Genomic DNA, 24,051 nt, shown 5'->3' with positions numbered 1-24,051 from the left:
AGCACTTCCACTTCTCTCTGTCCAGTCCACCTTAATCACTTTCACTTTTTTCCAGTTTAAAAAACTTTTTTTTCTCATATGTTCAACAAAAGCATTGCCCTGAACATAAATACTTCACAGAGCTATTTATTTATTTATTTGTTTGTTTGTGTATGTTAATATATCATGAACCATGTAACGCACATTTTGGCACTGTCAAACTCAAAAAAAAAACAAAAAAAAATCCATTGATCCATATTTCCATTGATCAGCATGTGTCTCTGCGTACATTAGAAGCCTTGAGAAATTAACCACTTTTCAACACATCTGCCTGGAAAGCTTCAAAGCTTCATGAAGCTTCATCTTTCCACCACTACTTTATTCAAATAAACATGAACAAAATTAAAATAACAAAGAAAGACTTGACTAAGGAACATGAACATAAACCTCACCAACAGCAGTTACAGGAAACAAAGCCAAAGAAAAGCCAATGGTAACATGAGGGCTATATATACACAAAGACACTAATGAACAAACAAGAAACACCTGAACACAATGAACCAATGAAAACGTGACACATGGAACAAGGAACCAATCGGAAAATGACACATGAACAGGGGAAGCACATGACAAGATCACATGAGGAGCAAGACTGAGAGAATTATACAAAATAAAATACATGAAAACAAACTAAACTAAACCCAGAACAGATGTGACACTGCCTCACGGTGCAGCACTAAAGCAGATGAACCTTTTCCAAAACTTGTTTGATTGTCTTCTGCTTCAGGAAATACTTTTATTCCTTAATCTGTTAATGTTCGTTTATACAATTATTCATTGTTCATGTTCATTCACAGTGAATAAACTAATGTTAACAGAAAACTTTTAATATTTAAAACTGTATTAGTAAATGTTGAGGACCCACTTTATATTAAGTGGCCTTAACTACTATGTACTTACATTTAAATTAATAATTTGATACAATGCACTTACTGTGTTCATACATGTTTTTACATTGTACTTATATTTTAAAAACACCTGCATGTAATTACATCTGTAATTCATTTCTGTAATTACATTTATAATTACACTGTTGACCCATCCCTTACACCTTAGCCCTACCCTTAAACCTACCCAAACCACCAAAGCTTTCCCTAACCTTACCTGTATCCACCCCAATAGCAGCAAAAGTGTTTTGCAATTCAATATAAGTACATTGTACAAGTACATGTACAAGTACATCCAATAAGTACATTGTACTTATTTTGTGTTGTAAGTACATAGTAGTTAAGGCCACTTAATATAAAGTGGGACCGGTTAATGTTACAAATGAAAGATTATTGTAAAGTATTAGTGTCGACAATGTGTCTGAAAACAACCGACATAAACACATTTGTTCCAGTGATCAAACCAAGGGTGACATTGACACGAAAGAACCTTAAAGATGAAATGAATGAATGTATAAACTAACATAAATAGATTGATGATTTCAAGCTTTGTATTGTTACAATGTCTGTAGTATATTTAAATGAACAATGTGTCGTCTTTCTCCATGTTACCTGCACCTGGATATTCTGGTTTATTTTTCAGCAAAAGTCTGCTGGATGAAGATAAACATGTTAGATGATCATCATAGATCTGAGTCATTGTCTTTTCTCTTTCTGTCTTCAGTCTGAGTGAATGCAGTATTACAGAGGAACAGTGTGTCATCCTGACTTCAGCTCTGAAATCAAACCCGTCACACCTGAGAGAGCTGAACCTGAGCTGGAATACACTAGGAGACTCTGGAGTGAAAAACCTCAGTGGTCTACTGATGAACCCACAATTCAAGCTGGACAAACTACAGTTAGTATCATTATACTGTATTTACTGTTTAATTTATTTAAAGACAACCGGGCACAAGTCACATCATTTGTAGCGCTGCATCTCCATCTGAAGAAAGATTCAGAAATGGTTTTAGTTAAAGGATTAGTTCACTTTCAAATGAAAATTAGCCCAAGCTTTACTCACCCTCAAGTCATACTAGGTGTATATGACTTTCTTCTTTCTGATGAACAAAATCAAAGAAATAATACATATCTTGATGCATCTGAGCTTTATAATGGCAGTGAACGGAATCAATTAGTATGAGCTGAAGAAAGTGTCTCCAACCACATCCATCCATCACAAATATGTGCTCCGGGGACAATACATTATTATTATTTTTATTTTTTTTTAAATCAAGTTTTTATTATTTTTATCCGGTACAAGACAAATTCATACAAAACAAAGGGAACTGATATATATATAAATGCTACACATAAGGCCAAAATATATACACATTGGTTGCAGTCAACAAAAATAAACAAATACTAAATGAGAAAAAAGGGACAGAGAGGAAAATAAAAACCAGTGATCAAAGTCAAAGTTATTGTGTCACATGGGTAGACAGCATCACATAGGACCAAAAATCTTCCCAGACAGGAATACACACTGGGGCACATGCTCTGTTCTTATTATGTAGTTTGCAAAGCAAACGTTCAAATGAGGCTGTCTTTGTCATTATGTTGACCCATTCTTTTAACTCCCACCATAATCACTGCAAACTTTCCATTTGAAATATTTGGCATCTATTACATTACATTAATAATTATGATTTAGCTTGACTATTAGGATTTTTGGTCTGCTTTTAATACAATTCACCAAAAAACTATTACACTATTAATGATGTTCGACTTCGCCAGTCGAAGATCACTAAAATGAACAGGGTAAAAATCTAATTGATGTTAAACAAATAAAACAGAGATAATACTGATAAACAAATGATAAAGCTTGGGATGTTAAATATTATATCCCTTTCTTCAAAAGCACTTATTGTAAATGATATCACAGACGATAATCTAGATGTGCTGTGTTTGACAGAAACCTGGCTAAAACCAGATGATTACATTACTTTAAATGGGTCTAGCCCTCAAAGTTACGATTGCTGACACAATCCACATCAGAAAGGCAAAGGGGGAGGTGTTGCTGTAATTTATAGTAATATCTTCTGTATTACTCAAAAGTCCTTAAAATATAATTCTTTCGAAGTGATGTAACATTATGTATGTTCACATTTGTGCTGGCTACTGTATACAGGCCACCAGGACACCATACAGAATTTATCAAAGAATTTGCTGATTTGCTATCAGAGTTAGTACTAGCTGCAGATAAAGTCCTTGTTGTTGGTGATTTTAATATCCATGAAGATGATGATAAAGATGCATTGGGATTGACATTTACAAACATTCTAAACTCCTTAAAAAAAATGCTAGATCTACTTATTTTTGAAATCTCTTAGAAGAAAACAAACACAACCCTGGGTATTTATTTGATACAGTGGCTAAATTAACGAGAAATAAAGCTTCAACTTCTGATGTTTCCAAATAGCACAGCAGTAATGACTTTATGAACTTCTTTACTTGCATTATTGACAATATTAGAGAGAAAATTATAACCATGTAAACGTCTACTACAGTATCGCATCAGACAGTGCACTGTAGTGTTCCTGAGGAAAAATTCCATTCATTCACTGCTATAGGAAAGGAAAAATTCTCTAAACTTATTAAATCATCAAAATTAACATCATGCATGTTAGACCCTATGCCGACTAAGCTATTGAAAGAGATGCTTCCAGAGACTTTGAAAATTGACTTGAATTTTTTGTAGCAGTATTGTACAGTTATTAATCAATTTATGGGTTATATATATGAATTATAATAAACCATAAAGTTTATGGTCAATTATTACGCATATATCGACCCAAGGGAGAATTAAACATATATTGTGAATTAATTACAATGAATTATAATCAATCACATATATGATTAGTTCTGATTTAATAATGATTTAGAGAAACTACCAGCTCGTCCAGCAAACCGTTATTTCTCATAGAATATATGAACAGAATTATTCTCTGGCCACAAGAACAAATTCCTATTATAGCATCAAAGCATAGAACGATCGAAAAACGTTAAAGTGACTTGGTTTTTGTTGAAAGAACAAAGAGAACAATCGAACATGAATAATGTGTTTAATATACGAAATGAAAACTACTAATACAGAGGTTATGCGTCTAAATATGTATACAAGAACATACATACATATATACAAGAGTGAAAGTAGGAAAGGAAAGAGAGAAGGCAAGTATCAAAACTTACAAATAGTCCTTTGAAGCCAGCACGGAAATCAGTTTCATTATCTAAGAATGAGAAACGGCCTACTTGCATTGGTTTTGCGTGATGAGTTTCGGTTTAGCGTTGGTGCAGTTCATTGGCTTCTTCCATTCCGCGGGAGGTTTGAACTGAGGACTTGAAAGTTTGAAAGTTTCGCTGGAAGGTGGTGTTGTCCTGAGGGGATGAGCGCGATGGCAGCGCGGTCGCCGTGACGTCCGGGAGAGACGTGCTTGAGTGGGCGATGGATGATTCAGGCCGATCGGGAGAACACACTGAGAAATCCTGGTGTTCTTCTTTTATGACAGATAAGCCGACACACCTCCTTGAGGTGGAATAGCCAATGACACAGTTGCAAAGTTGGTGGGCAAGCTTTCCCCTTTGTCTTGTCTTGGCTGAATTTATGACTATCAGATCGGATTTCGAGATGGAGTACTTTCTTCACAGTATCATTAAACAAATATAACAATACATTTGTCAGTTATGTGACATATCTCAGTGAATGAGCGGTAGCCAGAGCTTTAAAACAAGATCAAACTCAACTGATCAGAAAGGCATATAAAAGAAGTTATGGTTTACAGACAAATTTCATCATTAAAACTAACACTAGCACAAATACAGTCATTTAAACTAATTCTAAACACTAGGAAGCATACATGCACTTGATATACATGATGGGTACATTTTGGCATAGTTGTATTTTACATATACAGTCAATAATGTATGTTTGTGTGTTTTTGTGTGTGTCTGTGTGTGTGTGGTGTGTGTTGGAATGTAATCTGGCCCGTAGCCCCCCTGAGGGGCCTTTAATGTCCCAAGAGCTAGGAAATTGGATGCTCTGTTTAAGCTCGGCGGGTCCCTAAAGATGCGAAAGCCATAATCACTCTGAGACCGGCCGGAGCCGATTCTGAGATATGGGCAGAGTTCAGGAGGCTAAAAGCTTTCTGAAAATTCCAAAGTTGATTGACTATGCCGGATCTTGTCCAGACGCTACATTTTTTGGCATTAGCGGAATTGCATTGGCATGGTTCAGATCTTACTAATCTGACCGTTATCAGTTTGTAGTAGTAAACAAAGATGTCATATCAATCACAAGTTCAATATAGAGTACCCCAAGGCTCAGTACTTGGACTGTTGCTTTTCACTCTGTACATGCTACCTTTGGGAGATAACATTAGGAAGCATGCCATTAGTTTTCACTGTTATGCTGATGATACTCATTCAAACTCATTTAATCTATCTATCTGAACTGAAACTTAAACTTTCAAAGTGAAAACCTTCAGACTTTAAAGTTTTTTTACAAACTTTATCTAGTTTTCATTTGAAAGTGAATTAATCCTTTAACGGGTTTGTATGTGTGTCAGTAAAAAGAGCATTACATTTTTTAGCATTTTAAACTTTGTGGCTATAAAATAGTTTCATATACTGGAATCTGACAAATCTTTGCTGTGAATCAAGACAGAAGTGAGAACAGATTAAAAAAACAGTGTAACAAAATGTGTATTTAGAGATTGTAAATTACACTCTAATATGACTTAATAACTGATTCAAGTATAATATATTCTTGCATTAAAAAAGTAAAAAGACCATTTAAATGTTTATTTTTTGATTCTTTCTACATTGATCCTATATATTAATCTACAGTGATAAATTCCCTTATTTTTTTGGGAGTGAGGACAGATCCAGACTTGGATTGTAACTAGTATCCTCAAATGCTCCTGTCTTGGTTTGTTTGTTTATATCATTAAGTTTCCATGTTTTTGCTGGTTTACTAGTAACTGTATCACATTTAGTCATGATTCATTTAACTCACAGATGAACTGAACATGGATTTGAGTCATTTTCTCTTTCTGTCTTCAGTCTGATTGGATGCAGTATTACAGAGAAACAGAGTGTCATCCTGACTTCAGCTCTGAAATCAAACCCATCACACCTGAGAGAGCTTGACCTGAGCGAGAATAAACTAAGAGACTCTGGAGTGAAAAACCTCAGTGATCTACTGATGAACCCACAATTCAAGCTGGAGAAACTACAGTTGGTATCATTATACTGTACAGCAGTTACAGTGTGATTGAATTTAGTTTATTTTCACACTGCAGGGCTTATGTTTCAGTCTTTATAGCGGTGCACTTTCTGGATTTCCGTTTGACACATTTTTATGCGTTTTTATCTAGTTAGTAATTGTTGAATTTTCAGCATTTGATACATTGTACTGATTGTGTACTTGCAGAAATCTGATAAATCAAATAGTTAAAAATGAAAGAGAAGAAACTGTATCTTCAGCACACAGAACTAGTGTAACTGGGTTTCAAAACAGACTATTGGAAACTAAATGCTGCTGAAGCTCTTCAATAAGATGATCATCATAGATGTGAACTATTGTTATTTCTCTGTCTTCAGTCTGAGTGAATGCAGAATTACAGAGAAACAGTGTGTCATCCTGACTTCAGCTCTGAAATCAAACCCGTCACACCTGAGAGAGCTGGACCTCAGTGAGAATAAAATAGAAAACACAGGATTGAAGCACCTATGTGACATACTGAAGGATTCACACTGTAAACTGGAGAGATTGAGGTCAGTAACATTCTTCACATACAAGAATCAAAATGCTTAAAAGCTGCAGTCCGTAACTCTTTTTGGTTAAAAAATATCCAAAATAAATTTTTGAGCAAATACATATCCAGCCAGTGTTCAAATCTATTTCCTTATCTTAGCCCGATTAACAAGCTTGTAATGTTATATACTGTAATAAGAGCGACCTGGTAGATTTCCGCAGGAAATTCGCGTATGCAGCAGTTCTTCTTTGCGTCATTACGTCACATCTGGAATGAGTCCAGGTTAGCCGGCTTTAAAAGACTTTGGTCTGCGGAGTGGCTGCAGAAACTGAAATCTACAGGTTAATGTTGTAAACATTAACAATTTGAGAAGAAAGTATAACAGTGATAATTTGCATGGTTTGGCGTGATCCGAGCTAAGCGATCTTTAGATTTAATCATCATTTGCAGCACAATTTATTGTAGGCCTAATGCTTTTTTCCTGAGTTGATCAGAACAAAATTGGCAGAAATGTCACTTACTTGTTCAGCTGATATTCTCCAGTGCAAATTCTTATATTGGTCATACTTTCAAGATCTGTGATTCTGAAGTATAGTATCCAGGAGGAACTGTGCCGAAACACAATGCACGTAACGATTAAGTATATGACTACAATCGCAGGTTTCAAACAGAGATGCCGACAAAAAGGAAAAATGCCGGACTGCAGCTTTAAACAGTTTAAACTAAAAAACTTTGTACTCAGTATCTCACAATGAGTCTGTTCACATTATATTTGTGCAAAATTCTTCACATTAATGATTTGTTGGTAAGATAATCTCTTTTCCTCTGTTTTTGTCTTTCTAGTCTATATAACTGTGGAATTACAGATGTTTCTTCTTTAACTCAGTCTTTGACTAACTCAAAAGCACTGCAGTTTTTAAAAGATCTTGATCTTAGATACAGTATAATAGGAGACTCAAAGCAGCAGCTCAGAGACGTGTTACGAGACTCAAAGTGTATCATGAGGTGAGGAAACATCACTGTGATATTAAAGAGATCTTCATTTACCTCTGATATGTGAACAACCTTTGAAATATTTGTTAAAGGAAATTATTATTAATCTTTATTGCAATAAAGGGTTTGTGTGAGAACAAAATGTGAAGTTATTAAAATGTTCAACACAAAGGAGGAAAGAGAACAAAAGCACACTGTCACAGCTTTATTCAACAACACCTGCTTTATTAACTGTGTCAGTAGTGAATCATTTCAGTTTGAAAATAGACTTGTTCAGATTGTAGGAAAAGCTGCACTCCTGCTAAAATCAGTGCGTTCAGCTTCAGCTCACAGCCGTCCAGCCTCACATGAGAAATGTCTCTGTCTCTAGTGTGTTTTTACTTTGACAAGCAACACGTCACACTACTTTACACTCACTTTACTTTCAGTTATTTACTAAGAGCCCTAAAAACATGTTTAAACTAGAGGACAAACGGCTTTAACTAAAGGTTTTTGTTTTAATTCAGAATATAATTTGTATTTGCTTTATTCCATACGCCGTACATCTCATTAGTTTCTTCTTCACAGTCACTCAATAGGAGTCACACCAACACAAACACACAAACATATCAACGTGATTCATGGTTTTAATGTATTATTTTTAAAACACAAATATCTCTACAGGATCATGTAAAGTCAGTAATTAATCTGATTACAGGAATTTAATGTAACTTCTTTTTACTCAAAACAGTAATTGAAATATAGTCACTAATTTGCACTTTGTTCCACTGAACACTTTGTTTGTTTTCTTTTCTGTTTCACCTTACAGAGTAGATAAGGATCAATCACCAGTCATCTCTGAACGAGTTAAATCACCAAAAGTCTCTGATGGATGCTTAATATTATAGTTTTAAATCATCACGAGAGGAGCAGAAATCATCAGGTGATCCACAGAAGAGTCTCACTACTGTGTCTATGAGGAGAAATAAATGTGTGATTAATGTGTAAATGTGTTTCATACAGATGGAAGAGACTCAGACTTTACAATGAAATAAAGCTGCATGTGTGTTAGTGTGATGGTCTTGTCTGGGTGGTCTTTCTGCCGAGCTGCACAATGGAGAACATGTGAAAATAAAGGAAATTGCATGGAGAATTAAATGACTTTCACAGCATGTCTCATTGTCTCTGCTGTTTATTTAAAACAGTACTTTCTTTTTTTAATCTTTTTAAATCAATTAAATCTTTATGCGTTGTGATCGTATAGTGTATAGCAGGGTTTCTCAACCTTTTGCCTACTGCGACCCACTTTTTTTTGTATACCAGTCATATGACCCACTAAGGCTGGAAATAAATAAATAACTGAAATGCCTCTTTAGACCTAGGCTACATTATATGCTTATTATAATTAATTTCATGAAAACACACAAACACTTTCAATAATTAGGCAGACTATGAAGCAAACTGATTTATTTATTTTTACACACGTTAATTTGAGAAATTTGAGACTGCCGCTCTAAAATGATGATATCCAGACACTGGAATTGACCCTTCGCCAGGAGTTTGATTGACAAGCGATCTAACCAATCATAGCGCCGAATCCACCATTTTGTCTGACAAAGCAGCCAGGAGTTAGAAGAATAACCTCAGTGGATATGAACTTGAAAAAATGTGTATTTACGTCTTTCTGTGCTTTAAACAACATTCATTCTCATGTTAATTTTATTTGATGCCATAAATTAGCTAGTAGGAACAGATGATCGGTTCACGAGCCGCTTGAGCTGTGGCGCTACAGCAATCTGTCACAACATTAAAGAGCCACAAAACATTTTTTATTGTTCGAATTGCTTAAAAAAAAATTACACAATTTGAAAGCTGGGACTTTGTTTAAAAGCATGCACATTTGGAGAAATATTGGATTCTCATATGCTTATGTCAATTTTCTATACAGAGAAGTTATATTTATTTAATATTCATTGTCATTACTATGAGCGCTGGTGTTTTCAATTCATCCTTGAAGTCGGAGGGCGCTCTCTGTGCATTTTTAGTCCACAAATTCATCTAAAAGAAGAAGAGGCTATTCCATGAATGGAGTTTCCAATTCATACTGCAGCCGGAGGGCGCTAAAGAAACAAAAACTCATCTAAAATTCATATATAGAAGAAAAGAAAACAGGAACTAACTGCATGTCTTCTAGAGCTCCCTAACCATGACTTTTACATCCAGATAAACACTTTTCAAGACAATAAATACACGATTGAGACGATGAATGCATGTATTGCCTCTGAATTTGCGTCTGAATAGCGCTGGCTCCGTGGGCGTGGCCGCATTAGCGGATAATGAGCTGAATCACGGACTTCTGACATGGCTCTCTTTTCATACAGATTACATAAACACAGAAGGTTTGTTTTCGATTTGACACGATTTTACATGATTTAAAACCTGACATCTTAACGTTTTTTTAGACATAAGTTTAATTTTTCTGTGATTAGTATTCACTAAGTTACAGTTCATTTTCTGAGAACTATCAGATTGGACTTCGTTCAGAGGGAGAGGAGAAATCACGCATCATGTTAGTTTTCTTTATTTTACAAAAAGCACAACATTGTGTTTTTACAAATAAAAGAAGATATTCTATAGTTTCAATTGATATATTACTTATGTCTCTATGACAAAAAATGACGGAGTATTTTAAGTCTGTTTTGCTGCAATGTGAAAAAAACCCTGCAAAACGCGCCGGCGCGTTTTCAGACCTCAGAGTGTTAAACACCAAACTTCCTCAAAAGTGACCAATTTTCCAATAAATTTATAATAGGCAAATTCAACCACTAAACGGGCAGAAACCAAACCTTTGTATGTCAAAACAATGTCAGTAGAACCTTTTCCCATAATCTTAGCTTTCCTTGTTTTATACTGATACTTAGGACCATAAATAAAACCTTCTTGACTAAAAACATGACCCAACATATCACACCAATCTTTTAACACTTGAAAAAGTGTCTCTAATCTATTACACTCAACAAATAAATGGAAAACAGTTTCAGTATCTGAACAAAATGGGCAAGTATCGTAACACTGGAGTCTAAAAGAGATTTATGTTTATTTGTGGTTAATATTCCATGTATGATCCTCCACTGTAAATCACCGGTTCTCTTATCAATAGGAACCTTATATAAAGTTCTCCAGCTTCTTTTAGGTGAGAGATCTGTACTAAATATTTCTTGCCATTTTGACTCGCGTACTTGTTTCAGTTCTTGAAAGCGCATTACTTTTACACAAACAAGATACATACATTTCTTGCTCACATCACAAAAAAAAATTAAGTTCTGGAGTGCTAAAAGCAATTTTCCCTCCTCCTCCTGCCAAAAATCCACAGAAATTTGTACTTCCAACTCTCAAACTCTTTCACATCATTATCATTTTGTTCTAATATCTCTTTATCCAGAGCACATTTAAATTCAGAAGGTACAGAAGCCACAATTTCATTTTAAAAGTCTTTCAGAAAAACGTAAGGATTTCACACCAGTCTTTTTCGCAATATCTTCTGGGGCTAACCACCCATCCTTGTTTAGAAAACATGACACCTTGTTGAGACCTGCTCTTAAAAGTGCATTTCTCATAAAAACAGAATTTAAACTTTTTACAGATAACACAGGGTTATACAATATGGGTTCTTATTTTCCCCAAAAACCTTTTTCAGACCCCTGCTTTCGAGAAGTTGAGAAGACTTTCCAAACTTTAAGCATTGTCTTAATAAAAGGTGTTAGACCAGTTAAGTCCACTCCATCAAGATCCATTAAAAAAGATGTCGATCAAATCCCATCGGTCCTCCTTTCCTCAATAATCCACAGGCTACATCTGTCCAGCTAATGTGCCTTTTATACAAAAGTCTTTGAGCAGCCTGCAATCTGAAAGCAGCAACTCTGCATTCAATGTCAATGAGTCCTTGTCCTCCTTCACAAATTGGTAAATACAGGACAGCAGCTCTCAGCCAGTGCTGTTCTGACCAAAAAAATTAATCAATTGTCTTTGGATATCTTTGATAAGGTTAAAAGGAGGGTCCAAAATAGCCATTTTATGCCAGAGTGAAGATGCAATAAGATTATTTACTATTAAAACTCTTCCTCTGTATGATAATCGAGGGAGTAACCATTTCCAGTTGGACAAACGTACAGACATCTTCTCTATCAATCCATCCCAATTTTTCTTTTTATACAGATCAGAACCTAAAAAAACCCTAAAAATTTAAGACCATCTTTGCTCCACTCAACATTTTCTGGCAATCTTACTATTGCACTTGAGACTCCACACCATAGAGCTTCACTTTTGCCCCAATTTATTTTGGCTGAAGAGGCCTTCTCATAGCACTGAATACAATTCAGTACACTTTTTATATCTTCTTTGTCTTTAATTATCACAGTGAGGTCATCAGCATAAGCAAAAAGTTTGATGGGTTTATTAAAAGATCCTTCAATATGTAAACCTTTTAATGCAGTTCTTAGTTTACACAATAATGGTTCAATAACTAAGCTATAGAGCTGACCCGAAAGTGGGCACCCCTGCCTTATTCCCCTTCGGACTTTGATGGGTATACTTAAGCCTCCAGGCACTTTTACCATGCATTCAGCTTTTTCATAGAGTAATCTGATCCATGAAATAAAACCATTTCCAAATCCATATGCACCTAAAACATCAAACAGATAAGAATGATTCACTCTGTCAAAAGCCTTTTCTTGATCTAGTGACAAAATTCCAAGATCAATATTGTTTAACATCGAGTAGTCAATGACATCTCTTATAAGGAACAAATTATCTCTAATGCATCTATTTTTTTATACAATAAGACTGATCATTATGAATTAATACACGCATATATTCATTCAGAAATACACTTAGAGAAAATCTTATAATCCATAGTCAACAAGACTACAGGCCTCCAATTCTTAAGTAAAGTAAGATCACCTTTTTTTTTTTTTTTTTTTTTTTTTTTTGGTAGCAGAGAAAGAATTTCTCTTTTGCAACTAATAGGTAAACATCCTGTTTGTATCGAATATAAAATCATTTCATAATAATCATTCCCAATAACTTCCCAAAAATATTTAAAAAATTCAGAGGGAAGCCCATCTAACCCAGGGGATTTTTCAGTTGATAATTCTTGCACAGCTTTAGGTACTTCTTGAAAGCTTAAAGGGATAGTTCACCCAAAAATGAAAATTTGATGTTTATCTGCTTACCCCCAGCGCATCCAAGATGTAGGTGACGTTTTTTCTTCAGTAGAACACAAATGATGATTTTTAGCTGCAACCGCTGCCATCTGTCAGTCAAATAATGGGAGTGGATGGGAACTTCTGCTATAAGAGTAAATTAAACTTGCTTAAACAAATCCAAATTAAACCCTGCGACTCGTGAGGACACATTGATGTCCTAAGACACGAAACGATCGGTTTGTGTGAGAAACCGAACAGTATTATATAATTTTTTACTTCTAAAACACCACTATGTCCAACTCCGTTCAGCATCGGTTAGTGATGTCTGATCGCGCTCTGGCAACGGAAGTGATGTCTCACGCATATACTTCAATGAGTGTAAGACATCACTTCCGTTGTCAGAGCGCGATCAGACATCACAAACTATCCCTTTAAAATGCAATCTAAGTCCTCTTTATGTTCTGATTTAAGTTCTGGGATTAAATTTAAAAGTTCAGTTTTACTTTCCAATTCTGTTAAATCCATATCATACAACTTGAATAAAAATCAACAACACATTTACTCATTTCTGATGGGTCATAAAATAAATCACCTCTATAATTCCTTAAACACAGCATTTGTTTCTCTTGACACTACTTTCGTTCTAAGTTTAAAAAAGAAAGATGTTGGTCCATCAATATCTCTAATATGAGAAAAACGAACGCTAATAAGATCTAATCTCTAATCTTGTAATAAATTTTCTAACTGTAGCTTTTTTTCTTTAAAGGTGCCCTAGAATTAAATATTGAATTTATATTGGCATAGTTGAATAACAAGAGTTCAGTACATGGAAATGACATACACTGAGTTTCAAACTCCATTGTTTCCTCCTCCTTATATAAATCTCATTTGTTTAAAAGACCTCCGAAGAACAGGCGAATCTCAACATAACACCGACTGTTATGTAACAGTCGGGGTGTATGCCCCCAATATTTGCATATGCCAGCCCATGATGGAGGCATTACACAAGGGCAGAACGTCTGGATGTGCACAGCAGAATCATAAGACTAGGTAAGCAAGCAAGAACAATAGCGAAAAATGGCAGATGGAGCAATAATAACTGACATGATATGATAACATGATATTTTTAGTGATATTTGTGAATTGTCTTTCTAAATGTTTCGTTAGTATGTTGCTAATGTACTGTTAAACGATGGTAACTTTAACCACATTTATTACTGTATTCGCAGAGACAAGAGAGCCATCGCTATTTTCAATTTTAAACACTTGCAGTTTGTATAATGCATAAACACAACTTCATTCTTTATAAATCTCTCCAACAGTGTGTAATGTTAGCTTTAGCCATGCAGCATAGCCTCAAACTCATTCAGAATCAAATGTAATACATCCAAATAAATACTATACTCACATGATCCGATTTATGCACGCAGCATGCATGGCGAACATCTTGTAAAGATCCATTTTGAGGGTGATATTAGCTGTGTGAACTTTGTGTTTGCTGTTTAAGGCAAGCGTGAGCTCTGGGGCGGGGGAGCACGAGATTTAAAGGGGCCGCAACCTATATATCGGTGCATAGTTAATGATGCCCCAAAATAGGCAGTTAAAAAATGAATTAAAAAAAATCTATGGGGTATTTAGAGCTGAAACTTCACAGACACATTCAAGGGACACCTTAGACTTATATTACATCTTTTAAAAAGAAGTTCTAGGGCACCTTTAATAACATTTTGTAATTGATTTTCATGTCTTTCCAACAATTTTCAATTTCAAATATCTCATTTTCAAGGTCTTTAATCGTATTTTCCAATCTTTTTTGATGAATAACAAGTATATTGTTGACAGAAAACTTTTATTTGTGTTTTTCCAACTTCCCACCACTGTATAATATCTCTAAAATTATTTTTATGCATCTGCCATGTTTGCCAAAATAAACTATTTGCACAAATATAAATGTATATAAATTTGCACAAAAAGCAGCATCTTGTAACTCCTTCTTGTTAAAATGCCAGTACGAACCCACTTTACATTGCTTTGACAATACACAATCTATTGTAGACATTTTAAGATCCGAAATGGTATTAGGAATTATATTAGCATTACAAATTTGATTTCTTTAGTTATTTGAAATATAAAATCTGTCCAATCTTGCTGCATAAACCTGTCCTTCTGAAACCTTCACTCAGGTATACTGTTTTAAAAAAGGGGTTTCAGTTCTCCATACATCATTTAACTTCAAACTTTTAACAATAAGCGACCTGGCTCTATCTCATGTTCAGATAAAATTTTAACCTTACAATTTGGACTTAAACATATAGCGACACCCAAACTAACATTGGAGCCATGACTAAGAATATACTTGCCCTCCCACCATAAGCCACATTTTACTTCATTACTTTTATCACTATGGGTCTCTTGAAGAAAAAGTACTCTAATATTTTTTAATTTTAAACATTCTAAAAGCAAGGTTTGTTTTCTCCTATCTCTAAGGCCATTTACATTTAAAGATGCTACTCGCAATGGCTCCATGAGACAGAAAAAGAAAGAAAAACAGAGAAGATAGGAAAAACAAAGAGGCAGACAAACAACCATTATAATTATTTAAAAAACTCGCCCCTCATTTCCTTTCCTACTCTTTTCCTTTGTCTTATCGTAGCTATATGTTTTTTTTTTTTTCAACCGAAAGTGTTTTTTTGCTGTGATAACACAGAAAAGTTATATGTTTTTCGTGCCTGCACAACTGAAGCAACAAATTTATCAGTATCCGGAAAATAATCAGCAACATTTACCTTTCTACCTTTTGTTTCATCCAAAAACCCATTAATCTGTTCCACAGTGTATAAATTATCACCTACTTTTGGACAATCAGATATATCAGAACAACAATCATCATCCTTTACTCCATCATCCTGACTCATTGCTAAGGCCTCATCAAAACCCATATCTTCAACAGCAGTCACCACCTTTACATCCTGACTCACTGGTAAGGCCTCATCAGGAACCACATATTCAACAGTCACCACCTTTACACTCTGACTCACTGACAAAACCTCATCAGAAACCACATCTTTAGCAGCAGTCACTGCTTTTAAGCCAATTTTATTACTACAACAAGGCTGCTCTTCTTGCAAAAAAACAGCAGATTCACTTGAAGTTGCACTCACCTCGTTATCTTCACCAGTATCCACACTTTGGCCTTCTGAAACTTTCTCTGGATCCCGATTCTACTCACCCTGACTCTCCATTGTAGCTTCATTTTCCACCTCCTGTCCTTCACTTATCCGAGGCTCCTCTGATCTATTTTTATGCGGACACGAGAATCTTTTGTGGCCAATATCACCACACTCAAAGCACAGTAAGCTTTCAGTGCTTGCATATAACACAAAGGAACTATCTCCGTCATTCACTCTAAAAGACACGTCTAGAATTTTATCCTGAGAATTTAAAAACATGTGAACCTGTCTTCTGAATGACAGTACATGTTTTAGCGCTGGATTTTTGCATCCTAAAGGTACCATCTTAACTGGACTGACTACTTTCCTGAAACGAGACAATTCTTTAACAATCACTTCACTTTTAATAAACGGAGGAACATTTGAAATAGTTACTTTTGTAGCCAGTGCATACAATGGAGTAGCCGGCAGAAACATTCCTTTCACCCAAAGCCCGTTTTCGATTACTTGATTAACAAGTTGTTCAGTCTTCAAAAAAAAAAAACACAACGGCTTTGTTCATTCACAAAGCTGAATTTATATTTTCATGACCAACCTGATCACCAATTACAACCCCAAAAAAGCCCATCATGCCATAAAGAATAAAAGGCTTTTTTAAAATCAATGAAGCAGCCGAATATTTTTCCTTGTTTTTTTTTGATGAACATATTTTTGTATCAGTATGTGAAGTGTGTAAATGTGATTTGATGTTCTCTGATTGGGCATAAATCCAATTTGACAGTTCTTTAAAATTTTGTGTTCTTGAATAAACTGAACTAATCTGTCATTAATAATGGAACAGAATAGTTTTCCGAGGTTACTGCTCACTATGATGCCTCTGTAATTATTTGGGTCGTACTTCTCACCTTGTTTAAAAATTGGAGTTATCAAATATGCTCAATAAATATAAAAACTCTCCCCAAAATCAAACGTATTACAAAAACATCTACTGGACGTAATGGGTTCACTTTGGCAGAATGGGTTTTTCCCCCTCTCGTGTTACACAAGCGCTTCCACTTCTCTCTGTCTAGTTCAACTTAATCACTTTCACTTTTTTATTCGGTGTAAAGAACTTTGTTTTTTCTCGTATGTTAAACAAAAGCATTGCCCAGTTACAAAATTATGGTGCTGTCACACTCCAAGTTTTTTCCTGCACCATATTTCCATTGATCAGCATGTGTCTCTGTGTGCATTAGAAGCCTCTAGAAATGAACTGCTTTTCAACACATCTGGCTGAAAAGCTTCAAAGCTTCATGAAGCTTCATCGCTCCACCACTACTTTATTCAAATAAACATGAACAAAATTAAAATAACAAAGTTATTTTAACTTGACTAAGAAACATGAACATAAACCTCACCAACAGCAGTTACAGGGAACAAAGACAGACAAAAGACAATGAAAACATGAGGGCTATATACACACACACAGACACTAATGATCAAACAAGAAACACCTGAACACAATGAACCAACGAAAACATGACACATGAAACAAGGAACCAATCAGAACATGACACATGAACAGGGGGAGCACATGACAAGATCTTATGAGGAGCAAGACTGAGAGAATTAAAGACATGAAAACATAAACTAAACTAAACTCAGAACAGACATGACACTGCCTCACGGTGCAGCACTAAAGCAAATGAACCTTTTCCAAAACTTGTTTGTTTTCTGCTTCAGGAAATACTTTATTCCTTAATCTGTTAATGCTCGTTTATACAATTATTTATTGTTCATGTTTGTTCACAGTGGATTAACTAATGTTAACAGAAAACATTTGTATTTAAAACTGTATTAGTAAATGTTGAAACTTGCATTAAGTTTATTAAATGCTGTACTAGTATTGTCCATCATTGGTTCATGTTAACTAATGTAGTTAATGTTAACAAATGAAAGATTATTGTAAAGTGTTAGTGAGTTGACAGTGTGTCTGAAAACAACCGACATAAACACATTTGTTCCAGTGATCAAACCAAGGGTGACATTGACATGAAACAACCTTAAAGATGATATGAAATGAATGTGTAAACTAACATAAATAGATAGACGATTTCAGCCTTTGTATTGTTACAATGTCGGTAGTATATTTAAATGATCAATGTGTCATCTTTCTCCATGTTACCTGGGTCTGGATATCCCTATTCATTTGTCAGCAAAAAGTCTGCTGGATGAAGATAAACATGTTAGTTGATCATCATAGATCTGAATCATTGTCCTTTCTCTTTTCATCTTCAGTCTGATTAAATGCAGTATTACAGAGGAACAGTGTGCCATCCTGACTTCAGCTCTGAAATCAAACCCGTCACACCTGAGAGATCTGAACCTGAGCTGGAATAAAATAGGAAACTCAGGAGTGAAGCACTTATGTGACGTACTGAAGGATTCACACTGTAAACTGGAGAGATTGAGGTCAGTAACATGCTTCACATACAATAATCAAAATGATTAAAATCAATTCAACAGTTTAAACTAAAACACTTTATGCTCAATATCTCACAATGAGTCTGAGTTGAAGTCTGGGCTTTAATTAGGTCATTCCCAAACTTTAATTTTCTTATTTTTCAACCATTTTCATGTTGCTTGTTGTGAATCATTCAGATCAAATACTCCCACGGGTGTACAGTTTTAGATAATTGAAACATTGAAAGTCATGTTGATGTCTAACTTATTAAAGTTCTGTGTCTTTTGTTTGTCTCCATATTCAGTTGTCAGTTTTGTACAAAGAACAAAATAAAATTCACTTTAAAGATTTCTTTTGTTCAGGTTTAACTGATTAATCAGCTGAATGTTTTCATTCCTGTTCTAGACTCTCTAACTGCAGTGTAACAGAAGAAGGTTATAAAGCTCTGGCTTCAGCTCTGAGATCAAACCCTTCACACCTGATAGAGCTGGATCTCACAGGAAATGATCCTGGACAATCAGGAGTGAAGGAGCTCAGTGATTTACTACAGGATCCAAACTGTCAACTGAAGACACTGAGGTGAGACAGGATGAAATAATTAACAAAATGAGTTATATGCAGGTTAATTATTCATAACAAATATACAATTTTAGTCATACAATAAGCTGGACAGTTTTTTGCATCAAAATAATCAAGATCAGATCAGATGTTGCGGGTTCTGACATGATGATGATGACCGTCAACAAAGTTTAGTTGTGGTACAAGCTAGGGGTCAAATAGACTATTCTGGAGTATGGTATACCTTGACAATTTCTTTTAAATAACTGTATTATGCTTAATTTTTAAGTATTTATTTGTGTATTTAAATGTTCAAAGAAAAATGTGACATCTAAATAACTAACTAGAGCTTGTCTTTAGAACAATAATAAAGTTTTTATCTTATCATTCATGTTTGTAATGCAACAGACATTTAGTTGAGAACTGAATTGACTCTTCTGCAGGTTTTTGAGTGCTGCAGATGAAGCCTGTCAGTATGTGAAGAGAGTTGTGGGTAAAAACCCGTTACACCTGAGAGAGCTGAATCTGAATGAACGTGAACTAGGAGATACACGAGTGAATCAGATCGCTGCTTTACTGCAGGATAAACACTGTCAACTCAACACACTGACGTGAGTATTGTTCATTTATTTAAAATATTACATTACTTTTCATTGTAATGTTACTGAAGCTGATAATATTTCCTCACATATTTGAGTCAGAGCAGTTTTTTTTTCTCAGCCACAACAGTGTAAAGTAATAGAATTAAACAGGAAATTGAAAACACAATTAAAACGTGACATCAAGCTTTAATTTTTTTTTTACTAAGACAGTTTGATCATGGGTCAATAATTATTTCAGTTACTGTAGAGGGAGAACAATGATTTTCTTCCAGACCTTAGAAAACTCTTCAAATAAGTGATAGATTGAATTAGCTGCACTATAAACACAGAGAAGTCTTTCCTAACTTTTACAGGTTATTTCTGTGTAAATTAAATATAAGTGTGTATATATTGATTGATCTTTTTGAACATGACTGCTGAATGTGATCATGTTTACTGATTGCTGGTGTGAAACAAAGTTTTTTGTGACATCAGATCTGTTCATAACTGCTTTCAATTTAATGTTTGTATTTCACAAAATGTAAAATGTCTAATTTTGCTGCAGCATATACTGTAAGTTTTAAACAAGTGCATTTTAAAAATCTTTGATCAGTATCTGTCTGTAATAAGATCCACTGAAGGCAAGTTGACTGAACACAAGTGCAGCTTTATTCTAGTGATGTTACTCCTGATACCGAGGCTTCGAAGCTTGAGTTGTGAACATCAGGATCTTCCCGCCAGAGCTCTGTATCTTGGCTTGTATTGTTTTAGTGAAATGACGCCACAGGTGAAGTTCAAAGCCTTGTTTGAGTGAAGTGCTTTGAGAAGGTTTCACTTTGGGTGAAACAATGTGTTTTTTTCCCTCTTGTGTTACACAAGCACTTCCACTCCTCTCTGTCCAGTCCACCTTAATCACTTTCACTTTCACGTCCAGTTTAAAGAACTTTGTTTCTTGCATGTTCAACAACAGCATTGCCCAATTAAAAAATTATGAAACACTGAACATAAATACTTCACAGAACTATTTATTTATTTAATTATTATTATTTAATTAAGTATATTTAAATGAACAATGTGCCGTCTTTCTCCATGTTACCTGCACCTGGATATCCCTGTTTATTTGTCAGCAAAAGTCTGCTGGATGATGCTAAACATGTTAGTTGATCATCAGAGATCTGAATCATTGTCTTTTCTCTTTCTGTCTTCAGTCTGAGTGGATGCAGTATTACAGAGAAACAGTGTGTCATCCTGACTTCAGCTCTGAAATCAAACCCGTCACACCTGAGAGAGCTGAACCTGAGCTGGAATAAACTAGGAGACTCTGGAGTGAAAAACCTCAGTGATCTACTGATGAACCCACAATTCAAGCTGGACAAACTACAGTTAGTGTCATTATACTGTATTTACATGTATTTTATTTTAAGACAACCGGGCACAAGTCACATAATTTGTAGTGCTGCATCTCCATCTTAAGAAAGATTCAGAAATGGTTTTAGTTAAAGGATTAGTTCACTTTCAAATGAAAATTAGCCCAAGCTTTACTCACCCTTAAGCCATCCTAGGTGTATATGACTTTCTTCTTTCTGATGTGCACAATCTGAGTTATATTAATAAATATCCTGACACATCCGAGCTTTATAATGGCAGTGAACGGGATCAATGAGTATGAGCTGAAGAAAGTGCCTCCATCCACATCCGTCCATCATAAATATGTACTCCGGGGACAATACATTTTTGAATGTGGAATTTATATATATATATATATATATATATATATATATATATATATATATATATGATTATTAATAGTAGGTTATAACAATTAATCAAAGTTTAAAAGTTTAAAACTAACTCTCCCAAACTTATACCGTCTCAATTTTTCAAAGTGCCACAAATATGAAGCAGCTATTAGCTAATATAATTCATAATCAATTTTAATCCCTAATTGTATGTGTATGTAATATTTCATTAACTTAATCCATCAGTTATACCTTAACTAGACAATTAGATAATTAGACAAAGATAATGTGCCTTGAAATATATTAAAATGGCATAAAATAGTTTAATATGATATTTAGTTTTCATACAGCAATTAAATATGAATTGCATGATTTAAGTTTTGTAAACTACAGAAAATGTGGGATAACAAAACCACTGTCATTCAGCATAATGGGTGGCATTGTGGTGTAACATGTAAATTTTGTTGTGCTGAAGGACAAAAGCGTGATACTGAAGGACAGATTTCATACATGAACATATTTAACAGGCAGTGCCTTGGCCACCTATATAAAGTAATGGCCTTTACCTATAAAGATCATCCTCAATTTTCATATTTAATATAGCTTTTTATAAAATAATAACATCAAAAGTATCTTTTCTGTGTTGTATTGAAGGACATGTGCTTTTGTTACAAAGGTTACTAGAGGCTGAAAAAAGTGAAATCATCAAATATTTCAGAGAGATTTACTCACCTTATCCCATAGATAGAGGGTCTACAATGGGTCCCCTTTGTAATGTGTCACACTGTCACATGATTACCATCATGTGATATGCTTTAAACTGTTTTTTTTTTAATATATATATTTGTTATACTGAATGACGCACAAAAGTCATGAAGCACAAAACTTGGGACAAATATTATTCAAGTTTTGAAATATATTGTAGATGCAGTATGTTGCCCATTGTTCTATATATTGCTGCAAACACTAGCAAACGCATAGCAACTACCCAGAATCACCATAGCAAACCCCCAGAATACCCTAACAACCACATAGCAACACCCTAGCAATGACATGGCAACACCCTAGCGGCCATTGTGAGTACCTTAACAACCACATGGCAACATCCTAGCAGCCACCCAGAATACCCTAGCAACTGCATAGCAACACCCTAGCAACCACCCATAATATCATAGCAACACCCTAGCAACCACTCAGAATACATTAGCAGCCACATAGCATTGATTTATCCGGTAACAGTATTTGCTAGTGTACAGTGACACCTTAGCAGCCACTCAGAATACTTTAGCAACAGTATAGCAACTAGGGATGTCCAGATCTGATCACGTGATCGGAAATCGGGCCCGATCACATGGTTTCAGACTCGATCGGAATCGGACGTTACCTCCCGATCAGGACTCGGATATCTATAGTTATGCGGTGGCACAGAGTTAGGCCTGTTTCACACTGCAAGCGTAAGCGGCGCGTGAGCAGCGCATATTTTTTTCAGCGTGCATGTTAACCAACGGATGCATTCACACAGGCAGCAGGAGCAGCTCGAGCGTCAGGCAGGAGCGTCGCGTAAGCAGCAGTGCCGCGATCGTCTCGGCACCGAGTCTATCCCTGTGTCTCAATCAGCTCCCTAGGTCGTGAATCAGTATATCATGAAAGTGAATGTGGCTGATACCCTGATCAGTGCCCTGACTACTGAACTAGGGAGCTGATTGAGACACACGCTGCGCTGCTGACGCTCAATTAAAGTAAAAGCACACTTTTGATGGACAAACTAAATATAATTTCACACAAATAAAAGTGTTAAAAATGCACAGAATAAGCATGTCTAATGTGTTTTAACAAGAATTTGAGTATGACACACAAAAAAATTAAGAATCAAGAATTAGTATTGGAGATTTACCCATTAAACTTGTTTTTATTTATTCAGTTTGGGTTAAAGTATGGTGTATTATAAAAATCTAAAGTAAACTAGCTATATATATATATATATATATATATATATATATATATATATATATATATATATAAACATTATTTTAGTTATTACACAGACTGCAGCATACCCAAATCAAACCAAATATATTTGTTTTTATATTAGACTTTTTTTATATTTACTGTTGCACTAAAGTGAAGTGAGGTGAAGAATTTATGTTATTTATAACTTGATTGTTCAAGCTACCTCACAGAAGTGCTCTGTTTGTTAACAGAGTTGTTGAATGTTAAAATAAGGTGAATTAAATAAAAAATAAGGAACATCCTGGATCTGTTTTTTCGCTCTTCTTTATTCTTTTTTTATGTATTATAGAAGTATCGGATCGGGACTCGGTATCGGTAGATACTCAAAATCAATTGACTCGGACTCGGACTCGAGGGCAAAAAAACCTGATCGGGGCATCCCTAATAGCAACACCTTAGCAACTACCCCAAGTACCTTAACAACCACATAGCAACATCTTAGCAACCACATAAAACCCTTGCAACCACTCATGGTACCATAGCAACCACATATCAACACCCTAGCAACCACCTAGAGTACCCTAACTTTTTTATCTAGTTTTCATTTGAAAGTGAACTATGTGTATGGTTTGTATGTGTATCAGTAAAAAGAGCATTAAACTTTGAAGCATTTTAAACTTTGTGGTTGTAAAATTGTTTCATATGCTGGA

General features: G+C 35.0%; 1 protein-coding gene across 1 annotated transcript in view; it reads left to right on the top strand.

Moving 5' to 3' along the window:
• The window catches only part of LOC125251976 (protein NLRC5-like), a 206,758-nt gene that overhangs the window by 180,189 nt on the left and 2,518 nt on the right, over positions 1 to 24,051 (top strand). The window contains exons 28-32 of the mRNA XM_048165030.1: positions 1,651 to 1,824; positions 6,030 to 6,203; positions 6,570 to 6,743; positions 18,919 to 19,092; positions 20,861 to 21,034. Of these exons, the coding sequence (XP_048020987.1) occupies positions 1,651 to 1,824; positions 6,030 to 6,203; positions 6,570 to 6,743; positions 18,919 to 19,092; positions 20,861 to 21,034 (870 nt within the window). The remainder of the gene's footprint in view (positions 1 to 1,650; positions 1,825 to 6,029; positions 6,204 to 6,569; positions 6,744 to 18,918; positions 19,093 to 20,860; positions 21,035 to 24,051) is intronic.

The sequence above is a fragment of the Megalobrama amblycephala genome, linkage group LG17 (assembly GCF_018812025.1).
Source record: "Megalobrama amblycephala isolate DHTTF-2021 linkage group LG17, ASM1881202v1, whole genome shotgun sequence".
NCBI lineage: Eukaryota > Metazoa > Chordata > Actinopteri > Cypriniformes > Xenocyprididae > Megalobrama > Megalobrama amblycephala.
Note: the sequence above shows the minus strand (reverse complement) of the source record. Positions and strands in the feature narration are given on the sequence as shown.